The sequence below is a fragment of the Anopheles maculipalpis genome, chromosome 2RL (assembly GCF_943734695.1).
Source record: "Anopheles maculipalpis chromosome 2RL, idAnoMacuDA_375_x, whole genome shotgun sequence".
Lineage (NCBI taxonomy): Eukaryota > Metazoa > Arthropoda > Insecta > Diptera > Culicidae > Anopheles > Anopheles maculipalpis.
This window is the reverse complement of record NC_064871.1, coordinates 50,511,914-50,530,867: the sequence shown is the minus strand read 5'-3', so window position 1 is coordinate 50,530,867 and position 18,954 is coordinate 50,511,914. Positions and strand designations below refer to the sequence as shown.

Genomic DNA, 18,954 nt, shown 5'->3' with positions numbered 1-18,954 from the left:
TGAGATGAATGGCCATCTTCATCGTAGAGAGCGGTTACTCTGAGGTTTGTAAAACTGTAGCAACGGATACCACGAAATTGATCGCATTCTCTGGTCTTGTGTGGAATTTGATGCGACAAAACCTAGACTCTGAACGTTCGGTCATCAAGAAGATCCACGGCGGTGCCGATACGCGACACCTTCATCAGCACTATAATTGAAGGAAAAGCATAGTTATAAATACATAGTTTTTAAGATAAACAATCTGGCCGTAACTATGAATATATTTTTATTTCATGAGGGACAGTCTAATCATATTGCTTTATTAAATTGCAGTTATGCCAAAAATATATGTGAAAATGTAAACATCTTCCGTCATACTCTGCTGTAGTTGTATGCTTCGTTATTCAAAAAACTATTTTCTTTACTTTATGCTCATACGTTTAAGGGAAATGTTATTTAATGCTAAAACCAACAAACTTTTATCGATTTTCAATCCCTGCGTCATGAGAGACCACGTCATGAGTTTTACTGGTTTGATATGCTCGCCATTTATTGCTATTCTTAACATCATCACTCACCACCTGCTTGTATCTATCTTTCCAGTGTTTCCATATACGCATCTGTAAAACGGCCTAGTGGCATTGGGATTTATTAGTCCCCTTTCGAGAGCTGTCGATCACGATGATGTGTTCCCACCACTACTACTACTACCTTTACCACCTTCATCTTCGCACCATCGAAATATGAACCACACGCATTCGTTAGACGATCGAGGAAGCAGACGACACCAACTGACAAACGCATCGCCACCAATACCGTTGCATCTCTTTACGGTAACAACACTACCAGCCACCGCTACTGGAGCAACCGGTCGTTTTATCACATCCTCTACCATCAACCTGACCGATCTGTTCGGCCACACGACGCGTTCCCGAAGTGTCCCAAGTCTAGCTGCCAGTGCTGCCAGCATTGGCAATGCCGCATCCCGCGTGGTCGCCCGCAGAAGCCGTACGCTAGCGGTGTCTTCGGACAACTTCAGTGAGCCATTGGAGTACGGCAGTGGGCGAGTGTTGGACGATGGGCTTTCGAACGATTCCGTGGCGGGTACAGCATCGACGGTCGACCGTGCAGCGGAACAGGCGTTTTTCAGCACCATCCATCCGGCTTCATTTTTCAGTACCAGTGAGGGCAGCAGCGCGCTGGTGGTGGACCTTGTCTCCACAACTACCAGTGCGATCGCGACGGTAGGATCGATCGATCCGACCGCACGCCAGATCGAGATGCCGAAAGCGATGGACGACCACTTTCTCATTGCCAACTGGCAGGACTGCGTCGTTGTGATACTCTTCTGCCTGCTGATCGTAGTGACTGTGATCGGTAACACGCTCGTCATACTGTCGGTCATCACGACACGCCGTCTACGCACCGTTACCAACTGTTTCGTGATGAGCCTGGCCGTGGCCGATTGGCTCGTCGGTATCTTCGTCATGCCGCCGGCCGTAGCAGTCCATCTGATGGGTAAGTGTGTGCAGTGAAAAACGGACGAAGACGAAACGCCCGTTCAAGTGGATTCCAGCTGTTTTACGGCTCCGTACATTATCGTTATGCAGGGGTTGTAAACTGTTTATTTGCACTGGCAACCATTCGCAATTCTTGTTCGAGTGTCATTTCCTCCTTCTACCCCGTAATGTGTCTTCGCCTTACCCAAGCTCAGCAGCAGCGTGTTACGATTTTCCGATCACACAGCACATACGATACAATTATGGTTCGTTCGTATTGCCTGACGACGAATGGAATGTTCGGCAAACATTCAATATGATACCAGTGTAAATAAACAACAAAACCCTTATGATACACACATACTAAAACCACAAACACACACACACACACACACACACACACACACACACACACACACACACACACACACACACACACACACACACACACACACACACACACACACACACACACACACACACACACACACACACACACACACACACACACACACACACACACACACACACACACACACACACACACACACACACACACACACACACACACACACACACACACACACACACACACACACACACACACGCGCATAGACGCATCGGTAGCCGGAACACAAATCATTTGATTTCGATATCGAAATCATCTCAAACCGACCGATCCGACGCTTCGGTGACCAAACGCTTTCCTAGTCCCAGTGGCAAAAGTTGTCAGGGTTCATTTGGAAGTTTCAACTCCAGTTGGTTCTCGGTGTTATAGTTTGCGAATTGTCCAATCCACCACATCCACCCTGCAACAGTGCTCACTGCTCAGTGAAACCAATGGCCTTGATTGCTTGCCGAATGTCGTTGACGTTCGCCGTTGCGCAACGAGATCGTTTTGGCAAGTGGAACCATTTTTTATCCCGCCGTTAAGCGTCCCCGAGAGCGTAAAGTTCTTTGCCGGCTGCCGGCCTGCTCACCGTACCGTTCAAACCTTTGGCCATCGAAAGTATGGGAAAAAGTAATAATAATGCTCTGGGAGCTCTGGGAAGAAACGACTATTTCTATTTACAATCTCCGCCATGATTCGAAACACTCGTCCTTGAAGATTAGACGAGTCACAGTAGCGGGATGAGTTGTTTTGTTCTTGGTTTGAGCGTGCCAAACCACATTGTGAGCGTTAGTGTCCTTTTATCCTTTTATTTTTGGAGAAGATACATCTCGGTGAACTTTTTTTTTTTCGTGCGGAGGAATGTGAAGTTGATAAATCGATTTACGAGGTTCGGTTTTAAATTGTGCGATGTTGTCAAATTAGGAATTCAGTTAACAGTCGAGGTTGAATTTATTGTTAAAAGAGCTGACCCACGGCTTCACAACACATTCGCTCTTGAAAATTATATCATTGTGAGCGTTTAATATTTCAGACATAAAAATGTGCCATCAAATATTATAAATGAATTAAATTTGTATCGCAAACCTAATGGTGATTGCCCCCGGCCGGTTTGACACAAATCTCGATCAGTAATTTCTGCTGGCTCATCAAACGTGATTTATCCCGATCCATTGTGAAATCACTTTCAAATCCACGTGTCCCTTTCGGATGGATAAATCATGTTTGAAGGTTCTGGGTTGAAAATAAGACTTGTGATTTCACAAGAGTTTTTGGTGCCACCAATAGACAGTTGTGACGATGTGCTACACAACACCAGCAGACATGTCTGAGCGTCGTCGTAAACATTATACTGCCACTGTTAGTGCTATCGATTTTATTTCGTTTCCCTGTTCATATCTGCCCGCTTGGGGGAAAAGTCACGAGAACTACCAGAGTACCACAGTCAGCGCTTCAGTGCGGTGATGTTTTACTGGACCATTAATTTAAGCAGCCATTTTGCACTGACATAAACATGCGGTGGGACATTTGGATACGTTACGGGGTGCTGATTTCGGAGTCCGCCGACGATAAATGGTGTGTTTTTAAGATGCAAAAAAAAACCCCCACTACACATGGCATCGATCGTGTGAGTGGCATTAGTCGGCAGCTTTTGGGTTAAGAACTTCCATAAAAGTAGTCATTTTGAGAAGAAAACGGGAAAAAGTCAGCATCATATCAATCCCTCTCAAGGGAGAGAGAGAGAGAAAGAGAGAGAAAGAGAGAGAGAGAGAGAGAGAGAGAGAGAGAGAGAGCTTAAGTGTTTCTCTTCAGCATTGAAAAGCAAAACATTTAACTAACGCCCTAATGCGCCAATCCTTTTATATTCCAACAAAGGACCTTTTTAAAAGGGTTCTTCAGCTTTCTATTGCGATTTTGTTTCCATACCAATTCGATTTGAGGGCCTCCACCGAATCCACCATTCGTTTAATTCACTCTCGGTATTCCAATTTCTTCTAATTATGCAACCACTAATTCTGGCCGCCCTACAAAAGTGGCGATGGTCGGGAATGCACATAAATGCATTCCGGTGCTAAATTACATCGTGGTACTGTTCTTCTTGTGCATACCGCCAGTCTTGTCAGTCAGCACCGTAGCAAAGGTGCTATTAAACTTGCCTTCGTTTTGTTGGCTACCCTCAACCCAGCAACTAGCTAGAAAAAGTAATACTCCTGATGCGATTAAACAAAACGAGCGAGGGACGGAAGAACGGTGTTCGCCACTAGTGGATGAGGTAAATGACAAAAAGGTCAACCATTTCATTGATGCGCTTCGCTTTTAATCTGCCCTACAGACCATGCAGTCACGTACTGCTTACCGGGACCGGGCATCGGTTTTTGCTCGCTCTCATTGTTGCTCCTTTTAATTTAACCCATTTCCCGAAGTATCTGGGACAATCGTTTAGGGACTTCCGTCATTTCATCGTTCCTGTGGCGTACCCTCTGTTGGTCACATCGGCTGCTGATATTGCTTTCGTTCGGCTAGCTACATTACGTTACTATTTCAGATTCCACAGTGCAACTTCCCAGCGCTTTCACAGGCCCAGCGTATCATTAAGACATGATAGGTGATATTACTTTTAAAGACAAACGGAAGAACTTTACCACGGCTGTTGAGCTTGGAAGACGGGTTGGCATCCGCTAGACAAGATCTCTTTCTTCATCTACACCTCTCGCACTGTCTCTGTACAGTCCAGGGATCATTCTCCAATATGTCATTCCAGTCATTTGGAGTTAGTATTTGCGCGACTTCCGGATAGCGAACGAAAGTGGCGTTGTTGTGACTCTCCCACTCATTTCACTCACACTCCCAAGCATCATCCGGACATATTTCAACTGTTCCGTGCCATTTTCTTTTCGCTCCACAATTTTTATTCATTTTCCCGTTCGTTACCCTTTCTTTACAGGCTCCTGGCAGCTCGGATGGATTCTGTGTGATATATGGATCTCATTAGACGTACTTCTATGTACAGCATCAATTCTCAGCCTTTGTGCCATTAGTATAGATAGGTATGTACTTGAGGAAAGCACGTGTTTCAATGCGTTTGTGTGTTTGTATGTTTTTTTTTCGTTTCTATCTGTAACCAGGTTTTACTTCTATTTCTGCTTTACTCTTAATCTAACCTTTTCATCTCATACATTCCAACACATCCTGTGCACAATGGTGCGATATGGGATCGCTTTTTTTAGCAGAAAAAGGCACCAAAACACGTACGGATTGCGTACTCACTGTGCAGTGTGGTGTGCGCCTTGTTAGTAACCGCTTGTTGCCATCCTACCTCAGACATCCATCCTCATACAATTGTTACGATATGGTTTTTTTTTCATCAAATGACGTATCCGGATACTCGTCACACACGCGGCTATACCGCGGAGTTTTCACTGTGACAAGGCGTGAAGTAGCGTAGAAAATCGTTCCCAAACGCCATGGGTGCGGCCATCACAACCGACATTACGTTTTATACTACAAAAGAAACGCGACGTACGTAGTGCTGCTTTTCTGTGTACTAGAGGATAATAAATTATTACACGCACACGCGGATCTCGGGTGTGTTCCGTTTCCTTGACGAGGACAAAACAAGGCAGCGCGTGCGAATAGACATCTCGGCGAAGAATTTTACTCCCCAACAGTGTCCTATTCCGGCTCACGTTGTTAATCTGAATGGTATCGATAAAGGAGCGCGTTACAAGGAAAGCACTCATATCGCGAATTGGATACTACCATCAACCAACTGTCCCTGTGGACTGCCTTTTTTTTTTTTTTTTCGTCGCCTATGTGGTTGCCGGCCGAATGTTATCAGTGCTAATGGCAGCAAAAACTTTCACAGCACATCGCTGCAAACCGCATACATAAACATAACACATATCTCTCAATCATAAGTCAGACGGGATCGTAGCGCTATTGCGGTAAGAGTCGCAAAGCAAAGTGCAAAAATATCTATACGCACCCCTATGCCACCCATTATATCTACCAATTGGCAAGAAAACATGCCGGGAGTAGGAAATACACAAACAAACAACAGCCGGCCTGCAGTTAGCGATAAAGCTCGATTGGAAAATTGCTGAACGCAGTTATGAGCTTGGCCTAGCAGCCCTAGTGACGGGATCTAATGGGACGGCACACTGATCGACCTTGCGACCCAGCTACGACGAGTTCTTCCGATGTGTGCTCTTCTTTGTACGTTGGACAAATTGCTTTATCAGCAAACGGTCCCGGTTAGAGAATTGGGCGACTAAGCCGCTCAAACGATTTGCTGTCCGATATGGCGGTATGCGGTCTGGTACCATTTGTGACTTGCTTCGGAACATGGTCCCCGCGCGTTATGCTGGTGATGGGTGAGGAGTGTGTTGGGTAGTTTATACATTCACTTGTAGCGTTACCGAAAAGATGACTGTTGGAATGGCTGAAGGGAGTAGAAGAGAGTGAAGTGATAGGAAGTTCAATCATGAAATGGTTGGCCGCAGTGCTTTATTAACACATCATTAACACCTACCATATGCGATTGCGGATTGCGAGCGTATAAATAAATGAGCGTATCACAGAATGAATCCGATCGATACGAAAACCTTTACCGGCAATCAAATGCTTCTCTTTTGAATAAGCTTTTTCGTGGTCAAACTTAGTTTGGTAGTTTTTCTTCGTGTGGTAGCAATTGGTAATTTTTGTATAGAAGATCTTCACTTCATACAGACTCTTGCAGTCTGTCCAACAGTAAGTTCAGTACTACTGAATTCTTTAGGTGCTTAGCAATTGCAACTGCGAACTCTTTTCAAGTAACAAAACATAAGACGACTTCTGCTTGCTGCTGTTTAACTTGTTTGAATGGTTTTGGAAGAAATGCTACTATCTATAATATCTGACAATCAGAACGTTTCACCAGATTGTTAATTTTCACGTCCTTAGAACTAAAAAAAAAATTACTCAAAGTTATTCAATTTAATAATTACGTTAAAACTTAAGCTCAGCCAACTTTGTCAACCTATTGCGATCTATACTACAATAATAAAGCTACCATTTCGTTTGTGTATGGATGCCAGGAGCGTGAAGAAATGTTATTTAGCAGAAAATATGGCTCTGAGTAGCAAAAACAATTTAAATCACAATAGCGCTAAAACTTTTGATATAAAGGGCGACTCGGTGGTATCGGTGACAGCGGCGCCGGTCTTCCAACTGGGCGGATTCAGGCTCGGGGTTTAAATCCCATACAGAAACATCAACCTCGTAGTTGAGAACAGACTTTCCAACTACATGGTTTCAGCAAGTATAGTAAGCTATTCGATGGTCGGCTTTAGAAGGTAGTTAAGCTAAGAAATAGAAGTTACTGATCAATCACACGACTGAAAATACGATGCTATGGCGATGCAGGGCGTTCGGGATAATTTTGACAGTCACCTACGGAGAAAGAAAAAAAATTTATGGCAAAATTAACTATCGGGGAATTGTTTTTTGTTTTAGAAATAGTAGCTTACCATGTATTTTATTCATTTTATTCAAAATATCCGCCCTCGGTTTCTATTACGGCCTCCACCCGTCTCCGGAACCTGGAAAAAGCCCTGGCGACAGTTTCGCGGGGTAGGGCCGCGAAAACGGACCTGATTTTCGCCATCAGCTCCGCCTTGGTGTTGTTGGAGGTTCTGTTGGTGTCCCGTTCCACCCACACGGAAAAATCCATTGGATTAAGAACCGGGGAGCTGGGAGGCCACACATTCGGCGCGGTGAAGTCGTTGAAATTGGCCGCCAACCACTTTGGTTGTCGGCCAATTGTGGGTTGTGTTCCAGCAGGAGCGGAATCCTGCTGGAACACGATGACACGCAGGAAAACACCATCACCGTCTGGGGGAACTTGGTTTGCGGCACCCGTGGCACGTCCGCAGGGCAGTAAGCCAGCCACCGGTTGTTCTGGGTGTTAACCGTGTCGGCGGTTGTCGCGTCCAGCGCGGATCATCATGATGCATGTGATCCGCTTCCACAATGCACTCTTTTTTGGCATTTTTTTTTATCACAGGATGCTTTCGCTGCTTGTTTCGTACATTTTTAGCTGTCGAATGACGTATTGCTTGTTTTCCTATGCCAACTCCATCACGAGTTATAAACAAAAATGTAATTGTCAAAATTATCCCGAACGCCCCGGGATAGCGGGTATATGATGCTGTTCTTTCTGTACTTCTTAAAAATACGTCAAGGCAACTTTAAATTCGTTCTCTTTGTATCATTCTCTCCCTCTTCCTCTTTTTCTTGGTCCTTTGAAAAAGCCAAATGAACATCTTTCTTAATCATAAAATGATGGGGTGATAGAAATACATGGTGCTACAGTTCCAATAATCATCAACTGAAAAAGGGATTGATAAAAATTGTTGTGGAATATTTTCTGTACGACCCATTAGTTCCTATGACACGAAGATTAAACGTAGTTACAAGTGTCGGTATATTGATTGATTGAGCTAACTTGCGCTAACTTTAGATTTTTTTTAGTCACATAATTGTGATTTTTCTCTCCTTTGAGGAACGGCCTTGCCGTATTGCTTTGACTTATGAACATCACATAGTGAGGATAGTCAGTTCTAACTACGGAAGGACGGTCCGGATGGGATTCGAACCCCGGTCCTGTCGTTTGAAAACCAGTGCCACTGAAGCCTACACCACCGGGCCGCTCCCGGTAATTGTGACTGATTCAAGTTCATTTTTATTTATCTAAATTTCAAACTGAAAATTTTGATTGTACTAATGCGTACGGCAACGTCATTTGGAATGAAGAACGTGGGTAAACGAATAGAATTTCGACTCACTGTACTTCCTGCTTAGTAAACGTGCAAAATAGACATTAAAACTCATGTTAATTGAGGTACGATCTTTTCAAATTATGGAACGTGGCGGCTAATACTCCTCCGATTAGAATTTTGAGACACATATCTGCGCGAATAAAAAGATGGGAGCTCGTCCACACTGTCAAAACACCCAAAATTACCATAATCATTCGTGCAAGTTTAATGGAATATTTAATGCCCTGTCGGTATGTGAGTTGTTATCCATTAATTGCATCTATTTTAAATTCATTTATAAACTGTAAATGAATATTTCTTTCCTGAAAGGTCCCTAAAATTGAAGGTTGGTACATAAATGATAGCTTGTCGAAGCTTTTTGCAATGATCGAGCGCACACGGGCCTGTTGTATACATACAAACATAGAGAGAGGAAGGGAGAAAGAGAGAGAGAGAGAGAAAGTAATAGCGTTAAGCAAAGAATAAATTACATCCATATTACCAGCGCACAAACTATCATGCAACCATACTGTTGGAATGAAGACTATGAATAATTTCTATCCAGATTCCCCATCTCCATCTACATTCGACATGAATGAATCTGCAATCTGATAGCACAGCAATGAGGCACGGAAATGAGCCAAGAATTGAGGGGCAAATAGGATCTCGGTTCATTTTGAATGGTTAAAGCGATCCCTGAACCTGCCAGGGTTTTGGTCGCCCCAGGCTTACCGAACGGTTAGTTCCGTGTCAAGATTAGCCGGATGCCGATGAGCGTACCATCAGCACGAGCATGGTTGATTTAAGATGAGCCAACAACGTCACCGATGCTAACGACGATAACCAGCGCGATAATGTGCGTGCTGGAAATATGGGTGGCAAGATACCACAAATTGATTTACATCGTACGCCATTATATCGTTTACGTTTTCATCACATTTATGCCTTCTTCCAGCGCTCCTAGGCATTTTCAGCAAAGATCGAAAAAATGGCTTGTGTACCAATCCTTCCACAGCCGTACGAAGGAAAAAAAGAATCTGATTTCATGATCCACTATGCGAAGCACTACTATGTACCCGTCCAAAGTTAAGGACCATCGTTTTCCGGAACCATCGTTCAAGAAATGGTGAGATAAATTAAGCAATGTAATAACCATTTCGAAACCATCTCGGGCAGTGACTCAGGGCACGTGGGTCATTTTATGTTCGCGACCCAATGTGCGGCATTGCGACCGGCTGACACAAACCCAGCTGAAATAGTTTGCCAACTTCGTTACTACTCTTACACGGGGCACCCGCAATCGAACAACGAAACTTAATTTAAAGTGTACCCTGCAAAGAAAGGCCGCCCGTTGACAGTAACACGCTTCATGATAATGATGATGGAACTGTGAATTCATTTAGTCGAAAGTTGTTTTCCCACCTACCAAATATGCTGTGCAGACAATTTGTGCACCCGTGCACTGCACAACTTTTGTGCAATAAACGGTGTGCTTTCAAAGCTGCAGAGCAGCAATGCATCGTCACCATACCACGGGTACTGGTGCGTTGTGTACTAAACAAAAACCTCAAAATCTCTGTGCATAACACACCTTCCTTCCTTCGGGTAGGGAATGCCACCGGAAGAATCTCGAAATCTGCACACCGCCACGTGGCGTGCAGCATCAAACCACCGCAAGCAGACTAATTAATCAGCTTATCCCGTGATGTTCCAAAGCGCTCGTAAGCACCGAAGGCGAATGGCGCAGATTACACCTATGCGTTCCACCTTGTTAACGAGGTAAAACCCGCAAAATTTACACCGGCGCCTGGAAGCAATTTTTGCCACCCCTCATTAGACGACGTCCGGGAGGGAAACAATCCAATCCGTGTAACGCCTTAAGCTGTTCTGTGGTTGGTTTTTCCGAACAAGACATCTCGCTCCGACGCTCATGCTGGCACGAGCGCTGTGTTTCTAAGTATGCGATCCTCGCGTAGAGCGTGTACCCCGGGACGAAAGCAAACTTTTAAAACAGGCTCAGTCTGAAGGGAACCGAAACGGTTTGTGAGCAATAAGCTTCGCGTAACACTTCGGATGAATGTTGCAATGGACGATTTAACAGCTTTAGCATTTGCTCTCTGTTGCATGCTTTGGACGCGTTGGAAAGCAGACGAAAGTTCAGGGAGCTGGAAGTGAGGTTAAATCCCAAACGAGCCGATCGGAAGCAACCAACTGAATTATTCAACACGCGTTTCTGATTCACGCCACAGTAAGTCAATAAGAATGACCCGGTTTGGTGAACCATGCTTTAGCCCTAAAACTTCAAAGCAAGTATCGCTATCATTGAAGAGAATTGAGTGTTACAAATTAGCAGCTGAAAATCTGTGTATTGATTTAGATTGTTTTCTTCCATTAAATTAAAGATTTAGCGTTGAGGATTGTTTGGTTGTGATTTAAAATCGTTTGCAAAAACGATGATAATGGATGGAAAATTGGAATGGAATTCTGACACATTAATTATGTGCTTGAGAATTCCATTCAATCTTGTTTCAAGCAGGCCCATCGTATTAAAGCTACCACTATGAAATAATTTCTGAAGTATCTACAAACTGTTTCGTAAAGTTATTTAATACTTCTGGATACCAGAAAAAGAAGCCAAAATCTCTACTTGAATGAATGCAACTAAAGTACTTCTGTGTATACCTTACCTATATCTAATTACAGTGTAAGGTCTGCAAATAAATAAAGGCCGTTTTCGATTGTTTTATTAGTGATTATTTCGTGCAAACGTAAAAAGAGCTTGCAGTAGTGCTTGGTGTAACTCGTCAGGCCATATCATCACGGCTGAACGCGTTAAGCATGATACAGAAGGAGGGCAAATTGATACCACACGAGATGAAGCCGCGGAACATATTGAACGCAGACTCTTCATGCGTGAATTGCAAGGCCAGCGGCACAACAGAAAGGGGTTCCTGCACAGAATCGTGACGAAAAACGAGAAGTGGATTTTTTTCAGAAATCCTAAGCGCAAAAAATCATGGGGATCCCCCAGTCATACAACAACATCATCAGCTCGGCCAAACATCCATAGTTTGAAAGTTATGCTGAGTATTTGGTGGGACCAGCTTGGCGTCATGTACTACGAACCACTGAAATCAGGAGAAACAATCACTGGTGAACGCTACCAGAAACAATTGATGAGTTTAAGCCGAGCACTGCATGAAAAACGGCCAGAATACTCATCACGCCACGACAAAGTTATTCTGCTGCATAACAATGCTCTGTCACATGTTGCGCAACCTGTGAAAAACTACCTTAATACCCTCAAATGGGATGTTTTATCGCACCCTCCGTATTTACCGGACCTGGAACCATCGGATTTCTATCTGTTTCGATCCATGGCACATGGATCAACAGATCCAGAATTGGTTGGATATCTGGATTGCATCGAAAAACGTATCATTTTTCCGAAAAGGAATCTGCGATTTCCCCGAAAGGTGGAAGAGTAATAAATTATATTATTATAATGGGCAATACTTTGATTGACCCAAATTCTAAAAATAAAAATGCTTCGAGTAAAAATAAACTTATGAAAAACGGCAGTTAATTATTTGCGCACTTAATTAAAAAAAAATAGATACTGAAGTATATCCTAAAAACTGTTGATATGAAGCTTTCTGCATAAGATCTTTTAATCGTTCCCATTATTCGCTCCTCTATTCATTGGGCTATTCGTGTAGTTGATATTCTCTATAAAGAAAAAAAACATGTATGATGTCCTCTAACATCTAACAAATACCTTACCTTCTTGACAGTACGATTATTGTTTTTTTAGGAATGACTATCCAAGTACAGGACTTTTATCTGCAAACTATTCATCATCAATTATTTTTCACCCCATACCTCTCACTTCTTATAAAAATTACTCAAATTTGTCAAATACAGCAAAGCAATACGTTTTTCAATAATTTCTCCCTAATGACATACACCAGATATCATCAGTTACAAATAAATGTACGGCTTACTTACTACCTATGATCCTGTCAATTATCCTAATAGCCTACCTTTTGTTACACGCGTATCTAAACACAAACACCCAAACTCCACATCGTCCACTGATCGTCCGCTATAATCCTCTTGTCTCCCACAGATATCTAGCCGTAACGCAACCATTAAATTATTCTCGTCGCCGACGCTCGAAACGGTTGGCGCTGCTGATGATCCTTGTCGTATGGGTGCTGGCACTGGCCATCACATGTCCTCCGATTCTTGGATGGTAAGCATCGAAAAACTACTGCAACACACTGCAAATGTCCGTGTCTCTGTGCCCATGTGGTGTGCAATGCTGATGTGTTCTGTTTCCGCACAGGTACGAGCCAGGTCGACGGGAGCTGGACCAGTGTCGTTACAACCAAAACGAAGGCTACGTTGTCTTCTCGGCCATGGGCTCATTCTTCATCCCGATGACGGTGATGGTGTACGTGTACGTACGGATATCATGCGTTGTCGCCTCCCGGCACGATAAGATGACGGAAATCGAAGTCCACAAGGTACGTTCCCGGGACCGTTGTCGTCGCATCGGATTATGGCTTAGTCGGTCGGCAAAAACCCGGCCACGTGGACAGCTGTTGAATACTAATAGAATCACCGTTTGTGCACAACAAACACCGACCCATTCGTACCATGTCTCGAGGGCACGTGCCCAAGCATCACAAATGGGCAGGCCGGCCGAAGAACTGCTCGCGAAGAACGGAAGGACACACCGAAGTCCTCAAACAAACATTCAAATTTATTCTGCACAATTGTTTGTGTTTGAAAAGAAATCATGATTTATGAAACGAACCTTACGCCACGTTTGCGAGGCAAACAAATTTCATGTTTACATGCCATTTGTTGCGGAAGATTTGCAAAAGAGCACGACTCTATTTTCAAAAACAAAACAAAAACGCGTTATCCTAACTGAACAAGGGATCGTGCCTTTTGTTTGCTTTCTATCCAGACCATTTTAGCCGATGGAGTCCTTTCGCCGGAAGATTGTTTATCTAGTCCGGAATTCATTGTGAGGAGAGAAAGTTTTTCTGTTTCACTTTCTTCGTAATCCGTTACCTATCAGCATGTCTGAAAGCTTTTAGGTTTCAGTATGGCATGCGCCGTACATGAACTAATGACCCGTTAAATTATCGTGTTTTTTGGGGGGTGGTAAGGTATTGGACATAATCATGTTGGTCAAAACACTTGGCACAATCCGTAAAGCAAACGATATTGCTAGCCGGCTACGGCTACATAATTTATTAGACAGCAAATATGACGCAGCATTAAGCAACTCCTTTCTAACAGCCGCAGCACATTATCTTGCACAATGTGGTTAAGCTCTTTTTCGGTCAAATCACTAATTAATTGCTAATGAAACTTACCACCCGTTAAATCGAGTTCACTGATACAGAGCAAACGGGCAAATACGAATCTGGATGACAATGTCCTTTGGCCTGCCGCCGGTTTGTCCTGCTGCACGAAATTTGTCCTGCCACACCGCACACAAAATTGTGCAATCTCATTCTGCTTAATTATGCGGCAGACTGCAGAGCACATAAATTCGCCGCTTTTTTACCGATTCATGCTAATTATCACCGAAAACTGGTGGACTCCGCGTTTGCTTATCCATGATTTGGGTTTGTCATTAGCTTTTGACTGTAGTTTTCCTTTTTTTCTCTCTCTCTGCTGGTTCTCGCTGCACTTACAGAAAAGTCACCGCATTCGGGAACCCGAGGAAGATGGCTATCAGTCCGAGCTGGATCCCATGCCATTGAGTCCGAAGAGAAAGCGGTCCTCGTCGCAGCTTTCCACCGCCACAACGACGTACGTGGCCCAGCTGGGACCGATGCTGGACGACAGTACTGGACCACTGAAGCCGACTATCAAGCGAAACAACCACAAGCACGGGCCCTACGAACTGATGGACATGAGCACGGCAAGTGGTGGTACGCTGAACAAAACCGCAATCCTGTCTACGACCGGCAATGGAACAGGTGGCGCTATTATTGCTCCAGAAGGACACCAAGAGCAACAGCAGCAACAGCGGCGACCGTGCGATGATGGAACGGGCCTTGACACCATTGTCGATGATCCTGCCGTCGATCCCGACGGACCTGGGAGTGGTAGCCCGGAGAGTACAATGAGCGCTGCCGCTACAACAACTACTGCTGCTGCTGCTGCCATTCCCTCTAGTGGGCCTGCTGTCTCGGCCAATTACAACCAACTTTCCTCGACGGCCGAACGCTGGTCGTCAGGCAATAACGTTTTCAATCAACAAAGCCACAAACCACAATCCCATTCGACGGCGAGCTTTGTGCCGTGCGCAACCTCTTCCCCGCCACCCAACCTATCCCAGCAGCACTTCCATCACCATCACCACCACCACCACCATCACCATCACCATCATCACGAGGGACGTCCGACGGCGGCACTGGCATCGGCAACGGGCGGCGGTGGTCTTAGACGGAACAACACGGTCAATACTTCCATCACGACCTCGACGTGCAGTTCGGTCCAGCTAGTGGGTGGACGATCGTCCGGTGGCAACAACATCCGCATCCACCAGAAGTCCCTCTCGTCCCGCATCTCTTCGATGAAGCGTGAAAACAAGACGACCCAAACGCTCAGCATCGTCGTCGGTGGCTTCATTGCCTGCTGGCTGCCATTCTTCATAAACTACATCATTACACCGTTTCTGCCGAAGGATTGGGCCGTACCGAAGCTGGGCGAGTTCTTTACCTGGCTCGGTTGGATCAACAGTGCCATCAATCCGTTCATCTACGCCTTCTACAGTGTTGACTTTCGGGCTGCCTTCTGGCGCTTAACTCTGCGCCGATTCTTCCGCAACAGCGAGAAGGCCCCGTTTGCCAACATTCACAACCTTTCGATGCGAGCACGATGAGGCGCCGGACGGGTTGGGCATACTTCCCCTAACACATCCTCACCGCTCCCACACCGCCTCACCATTTCGCTACTGGATCATGTCGGCTACGGAATGCTGCACAGCCCAACCGCGGACGATGTTGATGATTGATTGAGCAATCGAGTTGTACCGAGCGTCCAGCTCGGTTCAGCCGGAATTCGAACGATGATGAATTCGCCCGAGCTGGACGCAAAATGACCGATGCGATCGTCTATCCGATTTGGTCAAATGGGCAATGACCAAAGCGCGGACAGCACGATAAACGCGAGAGAGTACCAGGGTTCCTGGCAGGGGCACGGCTTCCTCAATGTTTGGTGGGTTTTTATCGCTTTACGAAATTAGTCACGTTTTGCTCGTCATCAAATGGATGGCGGCTAGTATTGTAAGAGTTATAGTTAACGGGATAGTAGCTCTTAATAGCTCAGTTGTTATTGTTGAATGTTATTGATATTGATGAAAATGAGATTCTCCCCGCCATTTTATCACTGTTTAATTATGTTTGTTTTTATTTAATTTCATTCTTCATGCTTTAAAGAGCACTAAAAATAAAAATTTTCTGGAAAAAAACAACATGAATTCAATGAGGTCACGCTCGCATATTTTATTTCGCATCCTTATCAATTACTGCGCTGCGTGACAAGAGTGTCAAAGTGGATGGCTTTTAACACGTATGTCTCCTCATTAAAAACGTGATTTTCCTGTGAAATCAAACCATTTCACTCGCCCGTTGGTATGCGAATAGTACTGAGACAACGCATAATGAACTAACGATTCAACAAAGAACATTGCTCCATGAACAAAAGAGAAGCTTTCCCTCAAAGGATAGAAAAGGCTGGATGAGTTTTCAGCTTATGGCATTGTTGGTGATGACATTTCTCCTCAATTTAGAAGCTGACTCATTGAAATAGACTTTAAAACAAACTTTAAAATTGTGAAACGCTGGACATCCTGACAGGCGCTCGAGGCGCTTTTACGAAGGCGAACTTCTTTCGTTTGCCTTCATGACTGGCCATATTCAAACACCGGTCACACGTTGAAACGTCTTTAGTACGATGCTGCTACCTTTCTTTTGCTCTTGCTAAACAAGGTTGCGCACCACGTTGAGAGGTTCCCATATTGCACCACTCGTCAGAGCTGAGGGCACTTCTCACCTTACTTAAACAGCTCTGCTAAAACAGCTCGTAGCATCGACGTGTGCTGAAAGGCGGCAGCAGCAGCACACGTATACTTAAAAGGAATAAAACAACATGGTAGGAATGAAAATGAAGTGTCATCGTTCACATTTGCCGCCATTTCGCTACAAAGCCCTTTTGTGTGTTATTACACTGCTTGTGAGCTTTTCCTTTGTTTGGGCCGCATAATAGAATAAAGTGAATGGACGATGGGTAAAGAAACGACCCACCTATCCGTTCCCTGCATCAGCGTTTGGTGTTGGTGGTGGTAAATAGAGACCGAAAGGCTTTGTACGGTTGCTAGTACGACGAGAACAGATGCAAAAAAACCACACACACACACACACACACACACACACACACACACAGTGAACAATTAAATAAAATGTATGGCGGAAAAGAAAGAAGTCACAAAAGTCACGGTGTGTAGTTGTGTACTTCAATGTGGTGTTGGGATTTACACGAACTGGTTCTCTGACTTCACCTACAGTACGAGGTACAATACTGTCACCATTAAACAGAAGAATTTCAAACCGGATATTATTACAAAAAAGGACAAATGTGGGAATTCAATAATATGACATGAAGTTGATGATCAGTTTTTGCCAGTTTGCCATCCATCATCTGGTGGTATTTTATTAATATTTTCTCATTCCCCGAGCGAAGCGAACGACTCTCTACTCCGATACATGGAAATGCAACATGCCAAAGAGGGCTAGACTGAAAAGAGGCTTCTAGCTTTAGAACATTCCATATTGTATTCGGCCAAAATGAACGAAAAAATATGGTGAAAGCAGATTAAAAATCGTTCTCCATTAAAATTTATCCATAGGAAAAATAACAACGAACCCAGCCTCCTCCCTTAGCACTATTAAAACCATCCGGCAAGTCAATAAATTACATTTGCCCGTTATGATTTATTTGTTTGAAGTTTTTGTTCTGTTTTTCCTTCGTTGGCAAAAGCTAAATGGTGCGAAGCGTTTCGTAGTTTTACTATATTGATTGTTTAAGCGAAAAGAAGAGAAGGAAAAAAACCCACACGCGAGGAAGCGTGCTGAATTTGTCCCTCCCTTTCGGTTATCAAAAATCACGTGTCACAGCTCATTTGTCGGTCGAACCATCGGACATCGATGCAGGACGGGTTGAGCAAAACACCAAAAGGTGCCGGACTATACGAATGATCCTGGTAGCGAATGTCCAAACGCATCGAAAGTGATTGTGTGTGTGTGTGTGATAGGAAGCGTAAAGAAGAAATGAAACATCAATTTAAAACAAACTCTCGCATAACTAGGGCTAAGCAAAAACGATGTATTTTTAGAATACGGTGAGGAGCAAACAAGGGAATTGCGGGAAAGAGGTTACAAAAAAAGGGCAACGTGCGACATGATGAAATGTATGCAATGAAGTGGAAAATTAAATAAAATAAAAAAAAAGAACACATATACATTGAGTGATCAGGCGGGCCGCTTAGCAAAGACAAGTAACGAAGAGGCTCATACCGAGAAAAAGGTGAGCCTCCAACATTGCCAAGCTGTCCAGTGTGATGAATTGAAGCGAATGAGTGAAACGTAACTCGAAGTAAAACCCTGAGCTTCTCGGGCATCACAATCATACACACACTGGTTACATGAAAACAGCCGGAAAAGCCGGCATACAGCGTGAGGAAAATCGTTTTCCGAACGTAAACAGCTTTTGTTTTTGTTCGAGTTATAGAAGCCATCTACATCGCTCTGGCTTGAATTGAATAAAGAGGATTACTGTGCTAGGCTATAGAGCAAGCAAACAAACAAGGCTGAGGCTGTGTGTGTGTGTTTGGAAGTGTTTTATCCTATCCTTTCATCCCCAAACCCCTCTTCACTCTTCGCTCATATTTCCCGGATGGAGTACAGACAAATCCGAAAATTCTTCAAATAGCGTACCGAGCAACAAATTTCACTCCCGTCGTCGACGTTATCTGTCGCTTATCTGCTGCACGCTCGTCTGTTTTACCCGTCATATTAACATCGATAAAATTGATATTTTCACAGCAGTGTAGTAACATGAAAAGAATGTGACAATCAAGACAGCGGTCGCCGTAACCCACCATCTCAAACAAACTGTACCTCCAACACTGACACCGTGTTTTTCAGGAAACAGAATACCAGCTGCCTTGCTTGAAGACGAGCCAGCATGCGCCTGG

The 18,954-nt window shown here is 44.2% G+C and overlaps 2 protein-coding genes across 3 annotated transcripts in view; both read left to right on the top strand.

Moving 5' to 3' along the window:
• The window catches only part of LOC126556596 (afadin), a 172,462-nt gene that overhangs the window by 55,538 nt on the left and 97,970 nt on the right, over positions 1 to 18,954 (top strand). The window lies entirely within an intron of this gene.
• On the top strand, positions 691 to 15,604 carry LOC126557152 (dopamine receptor 2-like). The gene is made up of 5 exons (XM_050212830.1): positions 691 to 1,500; positions 4,817 to 4,919; positions 12,799 to 12,924; positions 13,018 to 13,198; positions 14,389 to 15,604. The coding sequence occupies exons 1-5, from the start codon at positions 726 to 728 to the stop codon at positions 15,580 to 15,582; spliced, it is 2,379 nt and encodes a 792-aa protein (XP_050068787.1). The 5' UTR covers positions 691 to 725; the 3' UTR covers positions 15,583 to 15,604.

What these genes read in the sequence shown, in the direction of transcription:
- LOC126557152 (XM_050212830.1), top strand. Translation starts at nt 726, where the DNA reads ATGAACCACACGCATTCGTTAGACGATCGAGGAAGCAGACGACACCAA. An exon ending in CGTAGCAGTCCATCTGATGG is followed by an intron (nt 1,501 to 4,816) that starts GTAAGTGTGTGC and finishes CTTTCTTTACAG; the next exon opens with GCTCCTGGCAGCTCGGATGG. An exon ending in TGTCCTCCGATTCTTGGATG is followed by an intron (nt 12,925 to 13,017) that starts GTAAGCATCGAA and finishes GTTTCCGCACAG; the next exon opens with GTACGAGCCAGGTCGACGGG.